The 27765-nt window shown below is 40.0% G+C and overlaps 2 protein-coding genes across 3 annotated transcripts; both read right to left on the bottom strand.

Moving 5' to 3' along the window:
• Positions 1-2592: 2592 nt before the first annotated feature.
• On the bottom strand, positions 2593-5225 carry LOC104423242 (protein HEADING DATE REPRESSOR 1). Of its 2 annotated transcripts, none has more exons than XM_010035745.3 (3): positions 4925-5225; positions 3220-3545; positions 2593-3110 (listed from the first exon to the last, which is right to left on the bottom strand). In XM_010035745.3, exons 1-3 carry the CDS (start codon positions 5019-5021, stop codon positions 2907-2909), a joined length of 627 nt encoding a protein of 208 aa, XP_010034047.2. In that variant the 5' UTR covers positions 5022-5225; the 3' UTR covers positions 2593-2906. The 2 variants fall into 2 exon arrangements, with proteins under 2 accessions (XP_010034047.2, XP_010034048.2); XM_010035746.2 differs by having other exon boundaries at positions 3220-3542.
• A 2143-nt stretch (positions 5226-7368) lies between these two features.
• Positions 7369-9078, bottom strand: LOC104423241 (vegetative cell wall protein gp1-like). Its single transcript, XM_010035744.3, has 2 exons — positions 8942-9078; positions 7369-8574 (listed from the first exon to the last, which is right to left on the bottom strand). Exons 1-2 carry the CDS (start codon positions 9048-9050, stop codon positions 7559-7561), a joined length of 1125 nt encoding a protein of 374 aa, XP_010034046.2. The 5' UTR covers positions 9051-9078; the 3' UTR covers positions 7369-7558.
• Positions 9079-27765: the final 18687 nt, after the last annotated feature.

Here is a 27765-nt window from a genome sequence, read left to right as displayed (position 1 = left end):
ACATCATGCGGTTATGTTTTCTTTTCTTCTATGATGACTACACAGAACTTTTGGAGGTACTGCATGTGTAATCTTGTAATGGACCATATCTTGATGTGGAGGACAAACCAAGCACAGCTTCTAGGGTTGCAGTTTCAGTGATAAAGGTTGGCGAATAAGTTTGCCATTGATTTTTTATTTTTTATTTGGTTGTGTTTGGGAGTGCTATGATGGATTGGGGTTTCGATGGGTGGAGTGGCACCACCGGTACCACCACCACTAAACAACAAGTGCAAGACAGCCTTAAACCAAATGAGGTGTTGCTTCTTCGAATAGGACAGGAGATGCGGCTCTTTTAACGAAGCCAAAACTCTCCCGAATTTTAAAGGTGGTACATGTTTAACATGGTTAAATTAGAGTTAAAAAGTACTTTCATATCGTAATAAAATTCGAAATTTAATTATACATTTAGCCGGGAGATGGGGGCGTCTGATGTAACCAAAAGGAAGACTTCCCATAAAAAAAAAGAAAAAGAAAAGAAAAGATATTGAAGTGATAAAGCAAGAAAATCATCTTTTTATCCATATTGTTTATAAGCATATATTCACTTACACTGGTTTTTTCAATAGGAATGCCAAACCTATCAATTGATTTTCTTAACCCAAACCTCACTCTGTTTTCCTTTATACAACATCGAATTGAACCATCATTTTTCCATAAAACTTATTTGCCCTTATTTATGCAAAGATACAGGAGATGAATTCTCATTTGATTTAATGATTTCAAGCCTCTCGCGGTACCCATGAAAGATGGGAAACTCCTTATTTTCTTGCTAGAAAGAGGCCTCGTCAACTACACATCCAAATTAGTGCGAAAGTTCTATTTTAGATAATGGGCCTCACTGAGCAATCTCTCGGATTGTGAAAGCTGTGTGAAAGAAGTTGGTTAGGTTGTCTTGCCTTAAGAGCTTCCTTGGTTATTGAATCTGTGATGTTATTGGTTGTATTTGACTCAATCTCAATACGTTCTTTCGTGAATGCATGTAAAAAAGTCCTTGGGCATAAGCATAGGCATATGATGAGTGGAAAGCTTGAGAGATGGGGAAAACTCTATATAGGTCTAGGAGCATATTGGCCACTCATTTTTTGTTTTCATTCAATGCTTTGCTTTTGGATTGGAAATTTCCATAAAGTCAGCCCCTGCCCATTAGATATCAGCATAGCTTCATAATTCAACTTCTTGTACATCTGTTTTGAAAGCGATCTTTCTAATTAAGATGTAGAATAGGGGCAACCTGCTTGCCAGCAAGAAATTTGATCTCATTACGAAATGATGTTCGGTCTTGCTACACAACAAAGTGATACCCAATCCCGTAATAGAATCAGTCAAACGTATTTATAGCATAGAAGAGCGCCGGTAAGCCCTCAGAGTCTCAGATGATCTCCTCAACTAATTATAGAATTTGCTCTCTTCTTCTTGGGGACTTAAAGCACCGAAGGGACTTCCCAAAGAAATCCTCAGGAAGTTTCTGTGCAGGCCTTTGAGGATTCTTTGAGGAATCAAAGTTCAGTTTCGAGCATTAGGAATGTCCAGATTGTGGAGAATTAATTGACCCATCATGTAAAAAGTTACAAAAATATCTTTCGAAACTTTTTCATATAACTATTTTCACACTATAATTTCATTTTTATTATTCAGATGAAAAGAGAGAGGGAGAGAGAGATGAGAATCCATCCACCTCCTGTCAAAGTTAAAGGGGCTCAAAAGAGACCGAAAGTAGCCAGTTCACCGTTCTTATCTGAAAGCCCAAGTGCTTCGGAGAGCGGAGGCTGAGATTCAAGAAAAAGGAAAAAATAACAGAAAAAGTGAAATATCTTGTATCTTAAGCTAAAAAAAGAAGGTAAAAATGCATTCAACGCAAACAATAATAGGAATGAGCAGGTTTATGTCATCCAATAGAAACTTAACTTATCCTAAGTCTTTAGTATTTGCAATGGCAAAAGCTGGCTCATTTTACCACTCGCAGGGCGATGAAAAGTCACTTTTCTTTTCACCTTTTCGAGCAACACGAAAGCAATACACACGTTCCATCTGTAGGGCATTAGCCATGTCTAGTCGTGAATACCTTCCGCATTTGGTTCCCAAATTTCACAGAAATTTACTTCTAATCACACATAGCTCCCTCGACTGTAACATTCGCAAGTCCATGCGTTCTGTCGGCAATTCAGCCGAGCATGCAACCCCCGTCCGCAACCCTGAAACCCACTAGAACTGTCATGGCTATCCAAAAGGGGACTCCTATAAATTAACTTCACGTTGATAAAACTATTTATATTCCCATTCACCAATACATGCATGTATTATGATGCCAAATGGCTGGAATGTGCACAAGGGATGGAATCTCAAACCATGATCCTGGTACCATTGTGGAAGCATACATTCTCTCTTTGCGTAGAACATAGGGTCATAAAACAAGAATCACCAGTTACGAGTAGCACAGATGAAGTCAAGGAGTAATCATATCACAGGCAGTCTCAGAAACCAAACAATGAAAGGTCTTCTCTCCTTGACTTTCTAATCTCGATGTAAGTCCTGAAGTGGAAGACAATGCAATTTGATCTATCTTGCTTGTTGTTTGATAGAAGTACGATAATCCATAGGAAACTAACAACTTAACTTGTGCTTTCAATATTTACATGGAATCCAATGAAACCAGGTACAGAATACACAAATCAACAGCTCGATAGATGTAGGTTTGGACTACCACCAGAGTTGAGCATATTCAAGCTCACTAGAGATATGATATGCACGAGGATCCACTGATGATACTACTACCATTTGAATAGCCGATTTTAGCTATATAAGATGAATACTAAACAAGATTTATGCAGAACTGAGAAAACTATTTATCAACAAAGACTCATTGATTATGGCTCGCCTTGCCTTTCTTCATCTATCGGGTCATTCTCCTGTATCATATTCATCAGCATCGATATTTGATCCTGCAGCATTGCATTTTCCCTCTCTACTTCCACACGTTTCCTCTTTTCCTCCAGGAGCTGTAGCTGAAGGTGTTCCAGTACCCGAGAGTCCTCTTCCAGCTGCTCATTTAGAACAACAATTTCCCGGTCCTGCACACAGAAATTGCAAGCACGTGATCCTTAGTTCTCTGTTTCAGACTTTCTAATATAATGAACAAGCAAGACTGAGGATGACTTAAGAGATAAATAGGAGTTGCACCTTTCTGTTCATCTCTTGAATGGCAATTCTTCTCATGCTTTCGACAACATCCACATTAACTAGTTTGCGCTTCTTTCCAACTAGCCAGCCGCGTGGATAGCTTGCAGTGTCGAAATCTGGTGGTGGGAGCAGGGATTCTGCCGATAGTCTTCTATTGTTGATATCATTTATCGGTTCTAATGGCTCAAACAGAGCCTTGCGCTTCCCAGAAAGAACAGAGAGTGGTGTCGAATCCTGGGTTTTCTCCTCCATCCTCCTCTCTTCTTGTTTAGTAGGTGTGTCATCAGCAGTGTCTGCCATGGTCTTGTCTAAATTCCAGGCATCTGCTGTGGATATCAAATTACAGCATCCATAATCCCAAGTAATTGAGAATCAATTCTAACTAGGATCAAGAAACATATAGAGTGCCCATAATGTTTGTTACAGGTATACTTCGTGGTACCAAGCATCAACACCATATGTTCTTCTGTGTGCGGCAAAAGGAAGCAGAAATTTCATAAGAGGAATAATAACAGATATGATGCTTGGGCAAAACATTTATTCCGTACCTAAAAAATACAAAAAATCCGACTCAGAACATGCAAACGTGGATGAATAATGTCTTCCTTTCACTTTCAGATGTCTGAAAAGAAAAGGACTTTACTTTCTTTAGATTTCAAAGAATCTCAGGGAGATATTGAAGCTTACAATGGAAGATCGTGCAGCTTGAGATATAATGACACGATAGGTCAGGGTTCACTGAGATTTGCAAACAAATAAAATGGGTGGGATCCGTATTTCATTAGGAACACCAGAGTTTTTGTTTAAAAATGGGCAAACTTTTCCCGATTATTAGATTGAGGAATCACATAAAAGGAGAACAATATTAAGTGCAAGTGATGAGTAGTTAACCAATTTTGCAACTTATCAATCTCATCCTGAGCCATAGCCTAAATTTGATAAAAGAACTCAGAGTAACATCACCATGAAATCATCGCTAAGAAATTGGAGGAGCACCAATAAGTTATTGAATATTCAACTCCTAGCATATCCATTGATGTTTCCATCAGACGAAAGGAGCGAGGTAGCAGGGCAGCTGCAACTGCAGAACACTCATAATCTATTGACATGACAAAAATTTGTTGAGGCACTAATTCAAAGGGGAATTGCATCATATGTGAAATATCACTCGAGTCGTTGGGATGACTCAAATCACAGGGCCGTCAGTGACTCAATGGTGTCCTCTATCATACGGCAGATTGAATCAGAGAAAATGCAAGAATGAAACGTAAGTTGCGCAGCATGACAGACAGAGTCAGAATAAGAGGTGAACTAGAAAAAAATTTCAGCAAAAGACGTTCTTTTTGTCTTCCATTTTCAGGGCGGATGGACTTTTATATACCGAGTAAGATCATTACCCTCCTTTGAGGAAGCAAATGAAGGTGCAAGACAATGCACTGTTCAAACGGTCTTAGCATAATTCAGCGAACAGCAAGCAGGAAAACAAGTGAAACTATAATAGAGTCCTCCACAAGACCCTATCTTCCGCGATCATGCACAGCCCCATTTGAAAACCCAGATGGGTTCTGCTACAGTTAGTCCCTAAATGAAATCCCCCCCACCAAGCATGCACCAATCAATCACCAGTTTTCTTCAACTTAAACCCATATTCAGAAACAGAGAAGAAACAGAGTCAAGTAAATTGGGTTGTCTGGGCAGTCGATACCTGATCTCTTTTGAGATTTCCAAAGAACTGGAGCATCGGTCACTCGCGAGAAGCCCTGCAGAGTCCCGTTCGTGCTGTCCTTAGACGCTTGCTCCATCTGAAGAGAACAGAGCAACGAAATCCAAATACCCCCCCTCGTGCTCCACGAAAGAGATCATACAGAAGCGCCTAGAGAACGGATTTTTATGGTGGCAGCAGATTGCTTCCGCATCGGCTTTCTTGGAGTTCCAGCTGCTCTCACCAAAACCCGAGAGAGAGAGGACGACGATTGCCGATGCGGTCGTGTCGGGTCCATTTCAAGTCTCCAGAGTAGGAGGGACCAGGCACGGCCAGGCCGAATCAACGGCCAATTCTGAGAAGCCGTGGGGCTTTCCTCGGGTTTTCCCACGTGCCCATGCAATCACGTGTACTAGCTAGTTTTCTACGGGGCTAAAATAAATTTATGTTTGCTAATTTTAGTATTTGTGTATTTCTGAAGCATTAGATCCATTAGCGTATACAAAATTAATCAATCATAGATTATAAGTTAGCGAGCATAAGTAGTTATACAGTCAATTCTTATATTATGGATTCCATGCTTGAATCACTTATCTTTTGCTCATAATGACCACAAGAGCCACGATGGTCAGCCTATATGTTTATTATAATTTTTTCATATTTATAATATGTGATTGACGTATACAATCTCAGCCAATTTTGGACTATAGATAATTTAGTTCCATATATAAGTGGCCATGCACTTAATTTTGGATATGGCTAATCTTGTAGAGTCTCTTGCTTATAGTAATGTCAGGGGTCATGCCCATTGATTAACCTTTGAGTAGAATTATCAACATATGTAAAAAGGAGCAGATTGCGTGCATATTTTGAAATTAAGGGAGTCAAAGTTCGATATCTATATAAGTATAAACAATCATCGTACCGCGTGATTGCATTGCTAGCCTCTCACTTCTTTTAGTTATTGCTTGCATCAATTCCAAAATCAAAATTTTTCATTTTGACATTGTGAACAAAAATAGTCCCATAGTTTTTTTTTTTTTTTTTTGGTAAAGAAGATAGTCCCATAGTTTATAATTGCACAATTAAGAAGTTCTAACACGGGGCAATAGCACTGCGTGCCTCACTAATTTTCCTCGCCCCTTTTTCATTGAGACGCTATAAACTCAACTTTACATTAGAAAAAGTCATTGACGTACATGACATTACTTTTTTACTAATTTAAGTGAAGATGAGAGAGCATAGATTTGTAATTACGTGAGATTACTTTTACTTATGAAAATGATGCTAGCTTATTGTAATTATACTTAGGAATAATAAACCAATTGAAAGAAAGAAAAATGATAATAAAAAAAAAAAATCGGACCTTTCCCTTTTTAAGAAAAAGGTTATTGAATTTAAAATATGCTTATATGAACTGCTGGAAAAGAAAAATTCTAAAATGTCCGATTTTCTTTATTATCTCTTCAACTGGTGTAGCGCAATAAAAAGAGACATTCTTTTAAGTGTATCAATGAAGAAATGAGTTTATATATATTAGCATTTACTCAAGTTGTAAAGTTACCGTTAATTTTCACCTCGCAGAGAAATTACTTTCAAAACTTATAAAGTTACTACCTAAGTGAAAAACGTATTTTGTATTGTAGACTTCTTACTTTTGCACGTGAAAAATTGCTATCTAACTCTTGACCGATGCACTACTTTTGACTTTGACAAATTACTGCAAACATGGAAAAATACAAATAATTTATAGATCTAAATATACTTCTTTGACGGTAAAACTTACTAAAATGCAAAGACGGCAAAGAAAAAAATCATCCTTTTCATATTTTGCGCCTCCTTTGTCGGCGAGCGCAGGCCAAAAGATGAAAGTTCAATCACTCTGAATCCTTCCGTGGAATAAAGTTACCTCTTTCTTTGCGCACTTTCATTGCTTTTGCTTATGGTGAGAAATTATTTATTGGGAAAATAGCATGAACCTTTCAAGTCTTGCTCGATCCATAGCTCAAAAAGTGGTTCTACTTGGACAAGATACAGACAAACATTTGGTTGGAGATTCGTTAATGGGATGAACAGTATGTATATACGCCAAGTAGAACATCGAGATCAAGACGCAAACACGTGATTGTGTGTCAAAATACGAATTTAGTTAATTGGCAATATTCAATGAGAGTTCCTCAACTCCAAGTCCAATCAGGTACTTAAAAGTCCAAACCGCGAGCAAGTCAATATCTACAAGATGGTGCGGATTTTCTTGGTATAACCGAGAAAGCGAGAACTTATTCTTAATCCATGAAGCATGTTTTTCTTTTATTAATCCCAGTTACCTGAAAACACATAAAATAATGGCATGAGCCACGCAGCTTAGCTGGATAAATACTCTTGGTATCTCAGTCAACTCTGAGATATGTGCCCAACTAACTATAATTTGGAGCTTCACACAGATATGAGCTGATCCAGCTGAACTTCCATCTGATTGCAAAGTACACTGACTAGCTGCTATTTTACAATAGTGTACCGTGAAAACACTTCATACTCACACCACACTCGATGCAAAAAAAGTTCAGCAGCTACAGAATCAACTAATCAACACGCCCAAAATTAAAGGCAGGTCCTAACTAAGGACTGTGAAGGGAATTAATAAGCCGAATAATAAGACTCAGCAGAGGGCGGGGATCTTTCAGATATAATCATAATAAGCCCGCCAAATTCTTTGGTTAACTGGTGGGTCGAAGGTGATGAATTCTGAGTTGGCGGCGGTGATTTGTATGTCCTCTCGGAATTGTTAATATTGTGGGTTGGGGGTGATACTTTTGGGGGTGGAGGTGGTGATTTTGATGGCGCCTCAAAATCGTTGATCCCTGGTTTCCTTGGGGGCGCTACTTTTGGAGCTGGAGGTGGTGATCTTGATGGCGCCTCAAAATCTTCGGTCCTGGGTGGTTTCTGCGGGGGTGCTACTGTGGGAGCTGGAGGTGGTGGTCTTGATGGCGCCTCAAGATCATCCTTCACGTGCTTTGATGGAGGTGAAAATTTTGGAGGTGGAGGTGGTGATTTTGATGGTGCCTCAAAGTCAAAATCAGTAACCATTGATATGATCAAGTCGTCGTCCGAAGGAGGAGAGTTTAAGCATGAGAATGGGTTGATCGGTGGTGCTACTTTTGGGGGTGGAGGTGGTGATTTTGACGGCGCCTCAACATCGTCTGTCAATGGTCCCGGTGGGGTGTCTGGTTGGGGAGGTGGAGGCGCCTCGCTTGACGGCGCCTCAACATCGTCTGTCGGTGGTAGCGGTGGGGTGTCTGGTTGGGGAGATGGAGGTGCTTGGCTTGACGGCGCCTCAAGATCATCCTTCACTTGCTTCGGTGGAGGTGAAACTTTTGGAGGTGGCGGTGGTGACTTTGATGGTGCCTCAAAGTCAAAATCAGTAACCATTGATATGATCAAGTCGTCGTCCGAAGGAGGAGAGTTTAAGCATGAGAATGGGTGGATCGGTGGTGCTACTTTTGGAGCTGGAGGTGGTGATTTTGATGACGCCTCAACACCGCCTGGTGTCGGTGGGGTGTCTGGTTGGGGAGATGGAGGTGGTGATGCCGTATGTCGCAGAGGCAGTGGCCTCAATGACCTTCCATAGTCTTCAGTTGTCATCATCAACCTCTCTGCAGTTCACACGCAATATAATTCTTCAGTTACCAGTTTCAGCTTTTCCAGTGAAATACAAGATATCCTTGGAAATCAAAAGCGGTTTATTAGCAGCCGAGACAGCTTTCAATCTTCTTTCTCGCCATTCATATATGAAAGGTAATTTATTTATTTTTGTGAAAAACTGCATGCAGCAAAAAATCTTATGCTAATACCAATTGAAATGACCAGATCATTAGCTAGACTGTCATGAATGAACTACTCATGTAATAGACATGAAAAAACTCCAACTAAAATGAGAGCATCGTCCAAAAACATCAAACTCGAACTGTGGCGAGTGGAAAGATAATGTTGTAGTGAAATGGACAAAGTCGGAAGGGCTACCTGCAAGTAGAGGTCTTGCTCGAACTTGAGCAGCAATGGCTAAAAGGAGGAGGAGGAGGAGGAGGAGATTAGAGAGAGAGCGAGCAAAAGAGCAATGAGAAGCCCTCATGATTGGAACCCTTACGTCCCAACGGGGGTTGCTCCTCATTAATGATGCCTTTAAGGTTAATTCCAAGTGGCCATATATAGAGACGATAAGTTTCATCTGGCGCAAGTACATGTTGACGTCAAAGCTGTAAAGCAGCAACCATGTTCTCGGTTTAATCAGAGTCGCCACAGGAGACAAAACCTTTGCGTTGTCTTCTTCCCTCATTTTTTGTGGCTCCCCTACCGTGTAAATTCCGTACCGTTTCCCACTGCTGAACCGGGGATTGCATGTATTATCGCGCGCGGTCTACGCTGAATCAAATTGGTAATACAAATACCCGTTCTCTCTCTCTCCTCTCTCTCTCTCTCTCTTTCTCTCTCTCATTGAATGACGACAATCACTCGGTCAACGAGACCTTGTCCTCGGTGCACGGTCTTCCTCCTTCCCCATTCTAGGGTTTTAGTTTTTTCAGCACTTTGGAAAATGAAGAGCCCGCGGGAGAGTCGAGTCATGGTCAACGTTTGTGCTTTCTTTGACTCCGTTTGTTTTTGGGGGAGAGTCTTATGCCTGTGCGTGTTGATCTCCGTTGGAATGGAGGAACGAGAACAAGTTGGATGGAGTTGAGTTGAAGTTAGGTGTCGCACCACGTGTGGGACTAGCAGCCAGTCGTAGCAGCACGTGGTGCATTCCACGTACCTCGTTTTTTTATCTTGAATTATGACCATTACATACTGAAGTTTCTGTTCAACTTTGGCGACATGAAATCACTTTTACAACGTAGAGGATGAAAGTGATTTGGGGAGAAGCCCACTATCGACTTGTCGCTATATCTCATGATCTTTTAAGTGATTTATAAGAAAATAGATGGGTATAGCTAGACCCTATCTTTTGATAACTTCATGAGCAGATTAATTACAACATAAAAATGTAGTCACTCTAGCCAATTTTGATCAGAAAATACTAATGTGGTGGTTCAGTCGGTATTGGCCGTCCCTTGTGACGTGAGTAACACTGATATAGACAATTATTTTATACTTTTTACCATTTTTCTTTTCTTGTTCACTAGTGGCCAATCTCAAATGATAGCCAACAAGAGTTGGGTGAGGACTACCCTTGCCTGATCTAAGTGACCTTGCCCTCGTTGACCCCAGGGGAGGCCGGCACTCACCAAAAATTATTCAAGCCCTAATCAGCAACAATTAAAATATATTTTTTTTTTTAGTGTACAGGAGTAAGAGAGTTCTTTTCTCTCTCGGCTGGAGAAGCAGAGCGTCCGTCGGACCCCTCGCCCAGTGGCGCCGGCGAGCCCCAAGTCCAGATTCGTCGCTCCGCCGTGGCACCTCCGGCGGCGAGACCTTTCCCGCTGCCACCGGTTCCGTATCTAACCTCCGTCGCGGTCAAGATTTGGAGTTTCTTCTCTCGTCTTGAGTAGCAGAGCATCCGTCGAAACCCTCGCCCTAGCGGGGCCGGCGAGACCCGAGACCAGGTTCGTCGCTCCGCCGAGGCACCTTCGGCGGCGAGACCTCTCCCACTGCAGCCGGCTCCGTCTAGCCTCCGTCGCGGCCGCCGAGGTTGATCGCGCTCTCAAGGAGCCCTCGACACCAGAGCTGAGTGACGAACGTCCCCCCTCCCCAGCGGCGTCGGCGAGCCCCGTGGAGCCACCGACGAGCGCTCCGGCTCCGATTCTGACCGTCGTAGCAGTCGCCGTGCTGATCGCGCTCTCAGGTGGAGGCCCAAGCGAGGTTTTGGGCAGCGACAGGTGCCTTGGCCCCCCTCCAAGCCCTCCAACGAAATCCCAAGGTTCGTTTCTCTTCTAGGCCGGCTATGGACGAGATTGGTTAGGGTTCTTTTCCTGTTTCTATTTCTGCTCGCCCCTGTTGTTGCTGCGATGGCCTCGCCTTCGGCCAAGGCCTATGGTGTAGATGAAGGCCCTAGTGCTTCTGTTCCTCGTACCTAACACCAGGGCCATTCTTCGGTTCATGGGCCTATTTTGAACGGGAAGGGGCGCACGCCCTCGAATACAAGTTCCCCGACTGCAACTGACAAGTCGTCTTCTGTCCTTCCTCCTGCTGGGATGCGTACCGGAAGAGACGATCAATCTCTGTCAATGGATATTGCGATTGAGAACATTGGTGGTGAAAACCAAGTTCCTGTTGTGCTGGAGAAGCATTCGGGTCGCGCTCGCTCTCTCCGCTTTGATGGACGTAGAGGCAGGAGTGGAGGAAGATCGTCCTCCAAACGCCCCCAGCGAGCTTTCTCAAGGAGCTCCAATCTTCGCTCTTGGGCGAATGTGGCTGTAGCTAAAGTAGCCTTAAAGGGATATGACCTTGATTATTTCCCTCCATCCCGCGCTGGTAATCGACCGGTTGTTGAAATGACAAAGGATGACATCCTAGCTGCAGATCCAATATTGCAGGAGTGTTTAGTGGGATACTACATAGGCAAGAGGATACCATTCCTAGTTACTGAAGCAGCGTTTAAAAAGGTTTGGGGTACCAACTTGGTGAGAGTTATGGCTAATGGAAAGGGCTTGTTTTTCTTTCATATCCCAGATAGGGAATTTCGAATGAAGGTGCTGGAAGGAGGCCCCATTACTGTCTCCAACATTCGCTTAGTTCTTTAACAATGGAGACCGGACTTGGAATTGAGGAAAGATGCTCTCCTCACTGTGCCTGTATGGGTTAGACTCATAAATCTCCCTTTCGCTTTCCTCGGGTCCGCACAATCAATAAGCAAAGTTGTTAGTGGTGTCGGGAAACCATTGTATGTCGACTCTAGAACTGAACAGATGCACATGCTTACCTATGCTAGAGTATGTGTAGAGATCACAGCCAACCAACCTCATTGTGAGTGTATTGAGCTGGTTTATGAAGGCCAATCCTGTATGATCGATGTGGAATATGAATGGAAACCAACGGCATGTGCAGTGTGTGGAATATTTGGTCATAAATGTAATGTGACTAAGGCTGGACCTGTTGCTGTTGAATCTTCTCCAGCTGCTGAAGCAACTGTTGGTGTTCAGAATGTGTCTGATCATACTGGGACTCGGCCTCAGGGCCAATCGAGTTCCCACCACATGAACCTTCGAACTACAGAGACGCATATCAACCCTCTGGTTGCTATAAGGACTATTCCTGGAAGCCCTCAGGGAGGGGGGATCTCGGCCGGAATACCCAAGACTATAGAAACAGATGCAGTTGATCCTCTGCTCACAGATAGGCCTCCTGAAGGCGTTGTTGATGAAGAAAGACTGGTTCCGAGGATGACGGACGATCCATCTACCATCCTTCCCCCGGGTGATTCTGAGTGGAAACAAGTCAAAAGGAAGAAAAAGCCTTTCACAAAAAAGGCTGCCTCCTCCAATTCAGCTCCACTTGGTGAAGGAGGCCGATCAATGAAGCTAAAAGACTTTGTTTTAAGGAGAGTAAGAGTTGTACCAGCATCGCGTAAGTGTGCTGGTGCGGGTGCAGCTCCCTTTCAAGCTGGCCAGGACCCCTCTATATCGGTTAAAGGGAAAGCATCTACTTCCCATTTGTCAGCACCTCATTATTCAGATGAGATTGTCAATCCCACCTTCCAGGAAGAGATAGAAGATGAAGACCTGCTTTCTGTAGACTCCCTCCCTTCGAAAGGACCTCGCTCTACTACCCCAGCTGTGACAATGCAGGACAAGCTGCTGCTGCTATGCCCGGACCCTCCTCCTACTACGGATCCTCCTCCGACGGTGGGTAGGAATAAGGGCTCCAGAAAGAGGTAACCCTCTCCCCCCTTTCTTCTGTAAATATGTATATAGCTGCCTGGAACGTTAGAGGCCTTATGAATTCCGTTACTCGGGCTGAAGTACGGAAGCTTGTCAATTCTCATAATCTATGCTTGATTGGGCTCATTGAGACCAAAGTCCCTGAGGATACTTTTCATTCCCTATCCTCCTCTTTGCTGAATGGCTGGAAATGGATCGCTAATTATGATCACTCCCATCGTGGAAGAATATGGGTTGGTTGGAACCCAAATTATATAAACTATGATCCCATCTCGGTTACTGCTCAAGCTGTGCATGGCCGTGTGAGGATTATCTCGTCTACAAAAACGTGTTGTGTTTTATTATATATGGTGAACATTCGTTTATTCGCCGTCGCCCACTCTGGGAAGATCTTATTCGGACAAATGCCCTTATGCAAGACACGGCCTGGTTGGTTGCAGGAGATTTTAACGCTATAAAAAATCCATCTGACCGCTTTGGTAGTTCTGATACTTGGATTCCATACTTTGACGAGTTTGCGAATTGCCTAGCTCAAACTGAGTTGGACGACCTCAGGTACATTGGCCTTAGGTTTACCTGGTCCACCTCTGCGGGTGCAAGTAGGAAAATGCGCAAAATAGATCGTGTCTTGGTTAATACCACTTGGAATATGGAATTCTCCTTCTCCGAGGCCTCGTTCCTAAACCCGGGTATCTTCGACCACTCCCCAATGGTAGACAGAGTCATTGACCCGATTCGTAGGAGGAGGCCTTTCAAGTATTTTGACTTCTGGGCTCAGCACCCTGACTTCTTCCTCATTGTGCAGCAAGCATGGGACATTCCAGTTCAAGGATTTGCTATGTTTAGGCTTGTGTCTAAACTCAAAAATCTGAAAAGCCGGCTTAAACTCTTAAATAGAGATACATATTCAAACATTTCAGTAAGAACAGACGAAGCAAGGGAAGCTCTTCGCTCAGCTCAGCTTGATCTACATCTCAACCCTAATGATTCTGACCTCGCCAAAACGGAGCAGATTTGCCGCAAGAATTTTGTTAACTTGTGTAGAGATGAAGAATCCTTCTATAGGCAAAAATCGAGAATCCGTTGGCTCAAGGAAGGGGACCAAAATACAAAGTTCTTTCATCATTCTATCAAGAGAAGACAACTTACAAACAGGATCCTTACGGTGAAGGACTCCTCGGGTGCTTTTATCGATGACCCTGAGGCGGTTCCCCAAGTCTTTGTTACGTTTTTTGCTGATTTGCTTTCTCCTCACTCTGGATTGTCCAAGCCTTCCTTACAGGAGATAAGGAAGTTCATTCGCAATCCCCTGTCGGTGGACCAGGCCGGTGACCTTTCCAAACCAGTGCAAGTCCCTGAAATTCGAGAAACAGTCTTCTCCCTAGCGAAGGGGAAAGCGCCAGGTCCTGATGGATTCACTGCCGAATTCTTCAAGAGATGCTGGGATACTGTTGGCCCGCTCGTAACAGAGGCAGTGCAGGAATTCTTCACATCAGGCTGTCTGCTTAGAGAGGTGAATAATACCATCCTTACCTTAGTGCCAAAAGTCCCTAATGCTTGTGATGTCTCGGATTTTCGCCCTATTGCATGTTGCAACACCATTTATAAAATCATTACAAAGATATTAGCCAATCGCCTAGCTGCTGTCCTTGGGAACTTAGTTGACTACTCTCAAAACGCCTTCGTCAAAGGGAGGAGGATTAGAGATAACATTCTTTTGGCTCAAGAATTATTTGCCGGGTTTCATTTGGAACCGTACCTCCCCAAATGTGCGATAAAAGTGGACTTCCAAAAGGCTTATGATACTATCGACTGGGATTTTCTTCAATCAACACTCATGGCATTTGGCTTCCCTGATATGTTTGTTCAGTTGATTATGGCTTGTGTTCGGACTCCCAGATATTCCATTTCAATCAATGGAGAGCTTCATGGATTCTTTGCTGGTGGGAGAGGACTACGACAGGGAGATCCTATGTCCCCTTATATGTTCACGCTTGTGATGGAGGTATTCTCTGGAATTCTAGTCTCTCAGACTTCTCTTAACGAATTCAATCCCTATTGGAGGTGCAAGGCAACTCGGCTGACCCACCTTTTTTTCGCGGATGACGTTTTCCTTTTCGCCGGGCTAATTGGGCGTCCATCACCTTAATGAAAAAGGGCCTTGATATGTTCTCTTCATGGAGTGGCTTAATCCCGAATAGAAACAAGAGCGAAATCTTTATGTCGGGAGGATCTTTGGCTATTCGCAATTATATTCAAATGGCCTTTGGATTCCAAGAAGGTACCTTGCTTGTGCGATACCTCGGGGTTCCCATCATCTCTTCAAGACTTAGAAAAGTTCATTGTATTGCTCTAATTGATCGGATCACTGCTAGGGCTCAATCTTGGACTCTAAGATTTCTATCATATGCTGGAAGACTGCAGCTCATCAGGTCAGTCCTCCATTCCATTCAATCATATTGGTCGAGTGTTTTTACCTTACCAGCGTCGGTTCTGATTAGTATTGAAACAATCTTGAGACAATTCTTATGGAAAGGATCCGCACTTGGTAAAGGTGGGGCTAAGGTTGCGTGGGAAGATATATGCCTCCCAAAAAATGAAGGTGGGCTTGGCATAAGGAATTTGAAAGACTGCAATAAAGCGGCCATGCTTAAGTACATATGGATCCTTTTCACCGACAAAGAATCGCTGTGGTGTCGATGGATCCACTCTAATTTCTTAAAAAAGGACAACTTTTGGATCGCCTCAACACCTTCTACGTGTTCTTGGGACTGGAAAAAAATATTGCAATTAAGAACAGAGTTTAGGTCTTGCTTCGCTTGGAAGATTGGTAATGGACTTTCGGTTTCTTTATGGCATGATCAATGGCTCGCTGATGGTCCCCTTGATCTTTTATTTCCGACATCCATCATTGAATTGTCGGGTCTCCTTAAGCATGCTGTTGTTGCAGATCTATTCTCCCCCCTCGGTCATGCATTTAAGAGCTCACTTGAGAGCTGTGGCTTCTCTCTCCCGGATCAGACTGATGCACCGGATTGTTTCACCTGGAATCATCACTCATCCGGATCCTTTTCTGTTGCCTCTGCATGGGATTTCACTAGAACAAAGAAGGAAAGAGTTTCTTGGGACTCTTTTATTTGGAACTCTGATATTGTCCCTAGAAATCAATTTAACTTGTGGTTGATTACCAAGAACAGATTACCCACCCAGGAATTCCTAATCCATACTGGTAGAATCGTTTCGGGTACTTGCGCATACTGTAATGCTACTCCGGACTCTATTGATCACTTGTTCTTCAGCTGTGGTATCTCGGCCACGCTTGCTTATTTTTGGGCGACGAGATGCAATCTACCTTGGAAATCGAGGCCATGGATGGACAACCTTGCTTGGGCGATCAGGTTGCTCTCCGGTAAGGAGTTCTACCATCGGATTGCGAGGTTCTCTTTCGGTGGCCTTTGTTATTTGATTTGGAAGAAAATGAATGATATTATTTTCCAAGGGGAAGCACTGTCTGTCCCTGCTTTGAAGAACCACCTTATGAAGATAGTCAAAGATAAAGCGACTACTTTCACTAGTGTTCAGGACACTCCGAGAAATAGGCGTCTCCAAAGAAGCTGGGATCTTGACCCCTCCATCTTTACGGATCGTCTCGGGCGTTAGTCTCCCCGTTTCTTCCCTCCTTCTGATCCAGCTTCATCATCGCTCCGTTTCTTCGTTTTCGAATGATTGGCGGAGGTCAGGTGGTGTGCTTCTTTTGTGTTGTAACTGTGGTTCTTCACCTTTTGGTCTGCTTGCCTTTGGCTTTTGTCACGGCTCCCTTCCACTCTTCGGTCTTCCTAGAGTGTAAGTCTTTGGAGCCGGCTTTTGTTTTTTGTCCAAAGCTAATATATTCTTTACCTTTACCCAAAAAAAAAACAATTAAAATATTTTAAAAATCTGATTCTATAGATTTTACAAAAATTATTCAAGTCGACACCAATGGTGCCACATGGTGCCACATAGGACACCAGCATTTTTAAGTCAATGGGTTTTTATTAAAATTGGTTGGGTGGACCACATTAGTAAATCGTCAAAAAGTTTAACACTAAATTGACCAAATGAAAAGGTTTAGAACTACATTGGCACGGATACTATAAATTATAATTTTTTTGGTAATTATCCAAAAACATATGGGTGGTACATGCCGATTTAATTGATCACAGATACTCGGATTTTGTTTAGGCCCAAATGTTTTCCTAACAAATTATTTAACCGAATGGATCTTATCATATAGCTTCTTTTTTGTGCTACGATTTAATTTTTTTAGTAGCTGTTGGATAGTCACTTTTCAGTGTATTATTTTAACCTTTTGTCTAGCTATAAAATATTTACAAGTCCATAATGATGGTTCAGGCACTTCTGGTTCTAATGATGCTCTTGACTAAGTGCGGTATCTCAACCAGTTGGCATTACCTTTACTAATTGAAATATGTGATCCCCATTGTCATCTGAACAATTTCTTTCTAAAACAAGCATACACAGGATTACATGTATTATACTTCTAGTATAAAATATTATTTACGCATCTACAAATGCTATCAAGTTAAAAAAAAAATTATAAAAATTCGTTTATTGCATATATGTGTTGAAAACCTTATCCCTCTTCGCAATCTCACATATTTAAATATTCACTAAATACAATCCCACATCACTCAAATACTCTATTGTAATGCCTTTTGCACATATGTAGTCTCCTTTTGATAAGTAATTTGGACATTCTAACAAATGCATTGAAAGCCAAACGCCTATTTAATATTAATATATTTTTCGTGCCATGCATCACGTGTATATGTGTATATACACAGACATGGATGGTACATAAGAAAGGAATACTAAATGATACAGCGTGACATGAACATGTATATAAATAAAGCCAAAATCCTTTACTTCCCCAATCACTTCTCGAATACTTAATTTGCATCAAGCAAACAATGTATAATCTTATCAACCTTAGAATACAATATTTCTAGCCCGTTGCATCAAGAAAAAACTCTCTTATAGACGGGAACAATTATATATCCATCTTCTCCAAGCGCTAGAAGGTCCAAAACAACAGAGCTCAAGGCTGATGAGGTCGACAGATAGCCGATGAATCTAGAACCATATCTATCTACTACTCCTCAGCGATTAAAGTGGGATTTATGGACCACACAGTCACCTAATTGGCTAAGAAAAAACTTCCCCTCAATCATTTTCATCACAAACTTTCGTGATTCTACTGATGTTTTGCGTTGGCATCTTCTGTCGGTGGTTCCTGGCCATATGCATGAGGACATGGATGTGAAGTCAATCATTTGTTTTGTCACTCAGTAGGTATTGTTGGGAGCATGCAGCATCTTAGTTACATAGACACTACCATTAAAGAAGAAAAGAGTAAAGGGAAAAAGAAATGGAGGAAGAAAGGAAGGAATGAAACCCTAGATTTGACAAGGGTCCCATTTTACGCACGATGTTCCGTCTCTACTGGGTGTCTTTTCAATACCTTTTATAAGGACATTTCATAATCATTGGGTTTTTAGATATAGAATCATCGCGTTTCATAATGATTGATTATAAATCGTGATAAATTCATTTTACACATACATGTCCAGTCAAACTTCTTTGCTACCGGTCAATCTTACTTAAGTTTAGACTATTTAATGTACTCCATTAATTTTGCGGAAAATGAATAACTAAGAAAGCATTTTCTAAAAATTATCGTTTTAAATGCATGTCCAATCAAATTTCTTCACTACTAGTCAATCTTACTTAAATTTAGACTATTTGTCGTACTATGTTTGTTTTACAGAAAACAAATAACTTCAAATATATTTTTCAAAAAATGATCGGTTACAATGTATGTCCAATCAAAACTTCTTCAAAACAGGTCAATCTTACTTAAGTTTAGACTATTTATCGCACTCTATTTGTTTCGTAGGAAATTAATAATTTAGAAAAAAATTTCCAAAACAATGATTGCTTGAAATGATTGAAATGATTAACTAATGAAGAATTTTTTCATTATTCATAATTATTCATGTCCGAACAATTTTGTAAACGATGAAAATGTTTTTTATTCATTCATTCTGTAAGTGATTGAAGTGATCATACTTTGAAAAATGTTTTCTAATTCATTTGTTTTTCATGAAATAAACGACTCTACGCCACTAATTGAGTTGTCAACTAAAGAAAATCTGAGAGGACAGATTTTTCAAGTTCTTCTTTTTGAGGACGGTGGCCGGTAGGGTTTACTCCCTTACAAGCTCCAGAGAAAAGTGTACATCACCAGAAAGTCACTGGGGTTACCAACCATTCCTTAATCACATGTCATAAATTGATAAATCTATTTATTGTTGTGAATTATATAAGAAATTAGTGAATTCCGACGCTCTTGAGGACAGCATTCCCTCTTTTTTATGCTTGCATAAGGTGCACCTGCATTTTTGTAAGCAGGTAGGTTATCACTTGTGCTATATGACGCCGGAGAGTTAGGGTTTACTTTTTTTTCCTCTAGCTTCTCTCAGCGAAAAGATACTTATTGATGATTTTGTCGCCAAAATTCAAATATTATCTATATAGCTGTATATTCGAAAAAACATTAGGTTCTTCTCGTTAAATAAAAACAACATTTTGAGAGCCGCATTGCATGAGCTATATTGCCAAGCACATGAAATTTCTGTAAAAGATTCTCAGTGAAGAATGTTTTTTTTTTCTCTGTAAGACTTAAATAATAATTGATGAGTCTAATGCCGTATCACATTTTTTTAATATGGAAATCTATAAGTATCTTAATCGAAAATCAAAAGGATATTAATTGCTTGTAGATAATTCGCAAGATTATTATTGTCTTCTTAGGATGCGAAACTCAAGTGCTTACTAGTACTAATGTAGATAAATCAAGTAAGACATTCAAACTATGAGAAATTCCCTTAATCCATTGAGAGATTAACAACACATTTTGACCATAAAAAAATAAATAACTTAAAATTATTATGGGGTCCACTCCTTTAAGAATTGACAGCTCACTATAAGTTATTATTCTCACGGTAAGCAATGGCTATTATGCTACTTGCAAAGCCCTAAAACTATTACATTAAGCAGGCTATTTGATATTAGTGAAAGGGAAAGAAAAAGGCTAGGTAAAATTTTTATTGTTTCGGAATATTTGCACCTTGGATTTGGTAACTTTGAATACGTTATGGCCTTTTGGCTAAAGTAGTCATTCAATTAAGAAACATTGCTCGTATAATTAAATTTGCGGGTGGGGCATAATTTTACTTTTAGTAATGTCCAGTGAACAGAGATCTCTTAGGCATTTGACTCCGGACATCATATCATAATTTTACCCTTATCCCGTGCAGTTGAGTGATTACCATGCTTTCATGATCTATCTACGGTTGCTATATTGATTACTTAAACATAATCCCAAAAATCATTAACACAATCTCTATTTCGGACTCCATGTGATAGACCTATGACCCATCGTGCAGTTAGAGGTAATTGGTTTATATTGGATCTATCGAATAGGTGGGTCGAACCAAAAATGCTTCAACCCAAATTGATTTATTTTACATCTTTTAACATATTTGAAGGAAATATAATCCATACTTGACCATATTGCTAAAATATTTCTATATTTAAGTCAATTTAAGAAAATTCATACCCAAGTTAAGATGGGAACGTGGAATGAGCGAGTGAGTTATAGAGATGGGTTGGGAATAAATAAATTGTAAACCCTTTTAACATCTACATTTTTTTCAATTTTGTCATTCTAAACCCATTTCCTAAATATAATTAACTTACATAATAACTTAACTCATCAAATATGGATTAAAAAATGGGTTTATGACTCATTTTAACAGGTTTAGCTTAGGTGCACGCACAATACATATGTTCTTGACTCTAATTTGGTTCAATTTCATCTAAGACACATAAAATCAAAAGTATTTTGATAGAATGCGCTCACATAAATTGGATGCGCCCTATAAATGCACCGTTTGAGACTTTCAGATGCAAGTAAGAACGTTTGCTAGCTAGGGGAGTGGGACCTAATCATGTGATTTCCTAATGGAGTCAATAGCTCTGCAAACGTTTTAGCACGGATTCTCCTTTGCAATTTTGTATGGGCCGTGTGGGAGTGAGATCCATTCAGAACGTGGGTGCCACAGTTTCAAAAAAGTTTGCTCCCATGCTGGCTTGGTTGGCCTGCTAATCCCATCACTTGCGCATGATTATGTCTTTTGCCTTCTTGGGCCCTGTCATGAGAACATCAGTCAAATCACCCAGAGATGTAACTGTGAAAAAGTAGTCTTCCTAGGTCATGCATGTGAACTATTGTACGGTTTAATCTTTAAAATAAAAACTCATTTCTTACATGTTTACGTCCGAAAGAATTGATAAGTATTAAAATGTGATCGTAAAAAAAAGTTATCGACAGCCTGATTTTTGGAAAACTCGTTAATTACTTATTAGTACATTTATAAACATACTAATTTATTTATTTTTTACAATTTTTCGAGATATCTACCTTGCTTATATTTTACAGTTTATTTGTCCTTTTTTGGTCAATGCCTCAAATTAACATACTCCTACATAAATTTACCATCGAGTGACTCACCAAATCTTTTCAATAAAATTAACATATTCGAAAAAACATTAGGTCCTTCTCGTTAAATAAAAACAACATTTTGAGAGCCGCATTGCATGAGCTATATTGCCAAGCACATGAAATTTCTGTAAAAGATGCTCAGTGAAGAATGTTTTTTTCTGTAAAACTTAAATAATAATCGATGAGTCTAATGCCGTATCACATTTTTTAATATGGAAATCTATAAGCATCTTAATCGAAAATCAAAAGGATATTAATTGCTTGTAGATAATTCGCAAGATTATTATTGTCTTCTTGGGATGTGAAACTAAATTCAAGTGCTTACTAGTACTAATGTAGATAAATCAAGTAAGACATTCAAACTATGAGAAATTCCCTTAATCCATTGAGAAATTAACAACATATTTTGACCATGAATAAATAAATAATTTAAAATCATTATGGGGTCCACCCCTTGAAGAATTTGTAGTTCACTATAAGTTATTATTCTCACAATAAGCAATGGCTATCATGCTACTTGCAAAGCCCTAAAACTATTACATTAAGCAGGACATGTATATCTGCAGTGATTTAATATTAGTGAAAGGGAAAGAAAAAAGGTAGGTAAAAATTTTAATTGTTTCGGAATATTTGAATCTTGGATTTGGAAACTTTGACTACGTTATGGCCTTTTGGCTAAAGTAGTCATTCAATTGAGAAACTTTGCTCATGTAATTGAATTTGCGGGTGGGGCATAATTTTACTTTTAGTAATGTCTGGTGAATAGAGATCTCTTACGCATTTGACTCCGGACATCATATCATAATTTTACCCTTATCCCGTGTAGTTGAGTGATTACCTTGCTTTCATGACCTATCTTCGGTTGCTATATTGATTACTTAAACATAATCCCAAAAATCATTAACACAATGTCTATGTTGGACTCCATGTGATAGACCTATGACCCATCATGTAGTTAGAGGTAATTGGTTAATATTGGACCTATCAAACAGGTGGGTCAAATAAAAAATGCTTCAACCCAAATTGATTTATTTGACCTCTTTTAACATATTTCCAGGCAATATAATCCATACTTGACCATATTGCTAAAAAAATTCTATATTTAAGTTAATTTAAAAAAATTCATACCCAAGTTAAGATGAGAACTTGAAATGAGCGAGTGAGTTATAGAGATGAATTGTGAATAAGTAAATTATGAACCCATTTAATACATATATTATTTTCAATTTTGCCATTTTAAACCCATTTACTCAGTATAATTAACTTACTTAATAACTTAACTCATCAAATATGAATTAAAAAAATGGATTTATGATTCATTCAAAAAGGCTTAGCTTATGTGCACACGCAATACATATGTTCCTGACTCTAATTTTGTTCAATCTCATCTAAAACACATAAAATCAAAGGGCCGCACTCACATAAATTCGATGCGCCCTATAAATGCATCCTTTGAGACTTTCGGATGCAAGTAAGAATGTCTGCTAGCTAGGGGAGTGGGACCTAATCATGTGATTTCCTAATGGAGTCAACGGCTCTGCAAAGCTTTTAGTACGGATTCTCCTTCGCAATTTTGTACGGCCCGTGGGGGAGTGAGATTCACTCAGAATGTGGGTGCCACAATTTCAAAAAAGTTTGCTCCCATTTTGGCTTGGATGGCCTGCTAATCCCATCACTTGTGCACAATTATGTCTTTTGTTAATGGGCCCTGTCATGGGAACATCAGTCAAATGACCCAAAGATGACACTCTGAAAAAGTAGTCTTCCTAAGGCATAAATGTAAAGTATTGTACGGTTTCTTCTTTAAAATAAGGAAAAAAATCATCAAAATTTCCATATTTGATCTAAAATGACAAATTCACCTCAATTTTTTTTTTTTTTTTTTGTGACATGAAAAATTTGAAACTTTACCAATCGTGACACATTTACTTCAAATTTTTTTCATGATACAAAAACCCCGAACTTATATCGTGTGACACATTTACCCTAAATTATACAGCATTTTGATCTTTTACTTTTTAAATTATTTCTTTTTTTTTCTTCTTCTCTCTTCCCTCCATCGGCCATGGCGAAGCTAACGGAGGGAAGCCGGAGTCAGGCGAGGGCTGCCCTCACTAGCGTCAGCGAGCGAGCTCGGCCCGCCCGACATCGACAAGGGCGGCCCTCGCTGACTCGACTTCCCTCCGCCATGGTGGGCGGAGGGAAGAGAGGAAAAAAAAAAAAAAAAAAGACAAATATGCCCTTAGTGGGATAAATGTGTTACGATTTGTAAAGTTTGGGATTTTTCATATCATTAAAAAAAATTTGGGGTAAATTTTTCACTTTGGGCAAAATTTAGAATTTTTCATGGTCTTTTCCCTTAGAATAAAAACTCATTTCTTGCCAATGTACTTCTGAAAGAATTGGTAAGTATTAAAATGTGGTTGTAAAAAACAATTATTGGCAACCTGATTTGGAAACTCGTTAATAACTTATTAGTACATTTATAAACATACTAACTTTGTTTTACAATTTTTCGAGATATCTACCTTACTTATATTTTACAAAGTTTATTTGTCCTTTTTTGGTCAACGCCTCAAATCAACATACTCCTACATAAATTTACCGTTGAGTGACTCACCAAATTTTTTCGATAAAATTATCAATTATTTATGGGTTACTAAATTCCGTTTGAGTTACTTACAAATGTTTTTCACTTTTTTTTTTTTAATTTACCAACTTTGGTTGCCCTTTATCAACTAACATTCTTTCTTTTGTAATCACCTAGCATTTGTCTCTCTTGTGCACGTCACAAATTTATCAATTCTTATATAAATATAGCCATCTTTATTTGTGTGACTTACCATTTTGACATATTTCCGGGCAATATAATCCATACTTGATTTTATTGCTAAAATATTTATATATTTAAGTTAATTTTAAAAAAAAAAATCATACCCAAGTTAAGATGAGAACTCTCTAGGCAAATATTTTGTTGGCAACTATGTGAAGGCTTCCGACCTCCATATTCTTGCATAATTAGTTGTGTTTGTAATGCTTAGGCATGCTCCTAAGCTTCCATACTTCATCTAATTGATGACATTTACATATTTATAACAGGAAAAAAAAAGGATGGCAGACTTCTTGTTGATATGACCGAGAGCGAGGAGAAATACTAAATCCATGAAGCATGTTTTTTCCTTTATCAATCCCAGTTACCTGAAAACATATATATAATGACGTAAGCCACGCAGCTCAGCTGGATAAATATTCTTAGATTCTTAGTCAACTTCGAAATATTTATCCAAATAACTGTAATTTGGAGCTTCATACAGATACAAACTGATGCGACGAAACTTCCATCCAATTACAAAGTACATTTTTTTTTTTGGGGTCTAAAACGGTAGTTATATTAATAACGCAAAGTAGAGGAACCGTTCAGCAGGATATCCGAGTACATAAGATCTAGCAGATAAAGAGGAGGAGAAATATGCTAGGTAGAATGAAGTAAAGAGGCCCCATGGGCTTTGGCGGCCCAGTCGGCAACAACGTTCGCTTCTCGTATGTAGTGTCGAACCTGCAAACTAGGGAAACATAGCAAAAGTGCCATGCAGTCATAAAAAAGGACTCTGTTCTCCCAAGGCGTCAGGTTAGGGTTATAGAGGGCTTCCACAAGAACTGAGCAGTCAGATTCCAACACCATTTGATCTGTGGATTTCCCTTGCTACAGTAGAAATTGAAGAATGAGATAAAGGGCGAGCACCTCTGCTTGCAGGGCTAAGGAGGCAGTAACGGTTCTTGTGAACCTGTCGATCAGGATGCCGAAGGAGTCCCGGCACACGCACGCCACCAAAGCTTCATTGAGGGCAGATGGGTAAGCAGCATCTATATTAACTTTTAACACTCCCGGATCTGGTGGATGCCATCACTGATCTAGTTCTGAATGTTGCGAGCCCTATTTCGGCTTCATCCCATTGTAGCATCGACTGGACTTGACATTTGCTAGGGCTGCCTGCACCACCTACTCAAAGTTTGGCCTTTGCTGGTGGAAGATGAAATTATTGCGGGCTTTCCAGATTTGCCAAAGGATGGATGCAGTAGTCTCCAAATCTAGTAAGCCGTCTCTATTTTCTAATAAGTCTGCCAGCCAAGTTTCTATCCTATGAACTCCACAAAAATGTATTGTGATGTTAACTAGCGTATGAGACCAAATAGCATGTGTCCAAGGACATAACAAGAATAGATGTTCTATTGTTTCTGGGACCTGATCATTGCACATACATCATACCAGATCCGATAAAATGTGTCTATTATGGAGATTTTCTTTTGTTGTCAATACATTGTTGCATACAGACCACATGAAGGATTGTAATTTAGGGGTAGTATTCATATACGAGATTCCATTCCACAGTTTGTGGGGGACTTGGAAAGATGAAGAAGCATGGTTCTAGTTGTTTCTGATCTGATAGAATTGTAGCAACTCTTCACCGTAAACATGCCATTTAGCTTTCCCCTCCAGATTAGCCTATCATCAGTGCACTATGGTGTAAGTGGAATAGAAAGAATTTCTTCCACAGTTTGATTATCAAAACTTTGGCGAAGAAGGGAAGTATTCCAAGCATTTTGGTCTAGGACAATAAAATCAGCCACTTTTTCTGGTTCGCCTCTAGGTGCAGGCCCACCGATAACGCCCTTAGCAAGCCATCTATCCTCTCGGATTTTTATCCTTTATCCGTTACCAACAAACCATTGGATCTTATCTTCAATTGATTCTCGGCCTACCAGTATACTCTGCCATCCCCAGGAGGGCCTTGTTCCTTTTGCAGTGTGCTAGAAATCTTGAGAATGATAGTACAATCCTTTGAATAGTCTGCTCCATAAGGAGGACGATGCTGTAATTGCCGCCATGCCTGTTTACCTAGTAAAGCCTTATTAAACGCAATAAGATTACGAAAACCCAGACCCCCGTTATCTTTCCAACTCTTGAGAGTATCCCAATTCTTCCAGTGGATGCCAAACTTGCTGCTGTTGGTTTGCCACTAGAATCTAGCAATTTTCTGTTATATTGATTTGCATATTGACACGGGGATTTTAAAAGTAGACATTGCATATTGCGGGAGTGCTTGAACGACTGTTTTGATTAAAACTTCCTTACCCCCTTTGGAAATAAGCTTTTCTTTCCACCCTTCCAACTTGAAATGTACTCGACCCAAAATCCAAGCAAACATTTCCCGTTTTGATTTCCCCCAATCTGAAGGTATACCAAGATACTTGCCAATCTTTTCTAACACAGCGACTCTGAATTCTCTAGCCAAATTCTCTTGTAGGCTGGTAGGACAATCCTTACTAAAGAACAAGCCAGATTTGTTTCAATTAACTACTTGTCCTGTAGCTAGACAATATTGATTCAGTACATTAGCTAAATTCTGACATTCCAGGAGTTTGCCTTCTAAGAAGAATATGGTGTCATCTGCGAAAAAAAGATGAGACGAGATAGGACACCACCGATTTAATTTAATACCTTTAAGATTTCCCATGTCCACTACTTGACTGATAAGAGTAGAGAGAACGTTAGCCATTAGGATGAACAGGTACAGAGATAGAGGATCACCTTGCCTCAGACCCCTAGTCGGATGAAAGTAGGGTAGAGGTTCTCCATTAAACTTGACGCTCAAGGAGACCGTAGTTATACATTGCAACACCCATTGTACCCATTGAGAATGAAATCCAAGTTGCAGGAGATAATCTTTTAGAAAATCCCATTCCACTCGATCGTAAGCCTTTTTCATATCTAGCTTAAGAACTGCTTGAAATGTCTTTTTTCTTTTCCTTATCCTGAGTTGATGAAGCACTTCTTGAACCACAAGAATATTGTCTTGAATTTGACGGCCACTGACAAGAGCACTCTATTCCATCGCTATCAGCTCAGGTAACCAGGGCTTGAGTCGATTGGCTAGGACCTTCGATATAATTTTGTAAATAAAATTGCAAAGGTTGATTGGCCTGTATTGATCAAGCCATTTTGGGTGAGAGATTTTAGGAATCAGTGATATATATGTCCTATTATATTCAGGTAGCATCACTCCGGAGTTGAAAAATTCCTGAGTTGAAAAATTCCTGCACAGCAGAGAAAATATCTTCCTGTAAAATATCCCAATGAGATTTATAGAACTAACCATTTAAGCCATAAGGACCCAGAGCTTTTGCTTCCCCTAATTGAAAAGCTGCAATCCAAACTTCCTCTCTAGTGATTTCTGCGACAATGTTACAATTCATTTCCGTTGTCACCACAGGATTGCATTGCGCTAGAACAGGCCCGTAGTCACGATAACCTGCTGATGTGTATAAGTTCCTAAAAAATTGAGAGGTCA

Source organism: Eucalyptus grandis, chromosome 10 (genome assembly GCF_016545825.1).
Source record: "Eucalyptus grandis isolate ANBG69807.140 chromosome 10, ASM1654582v1, whole genome shotgun sequence".
In the NCBI taxonomy this organism is placed as follows: domain Eukaryota; kingdom Viridiplantae; phylum Streptophyta; class Magnoliopsida; order Myrtales; family Myrtaceae; genus Eucalyptus; species Eucalyptus grandis.
Note: the sequence above shows the minus strand (reverse complement) of the source record. Positions and strands in the feature narration are given on the sequence as shown.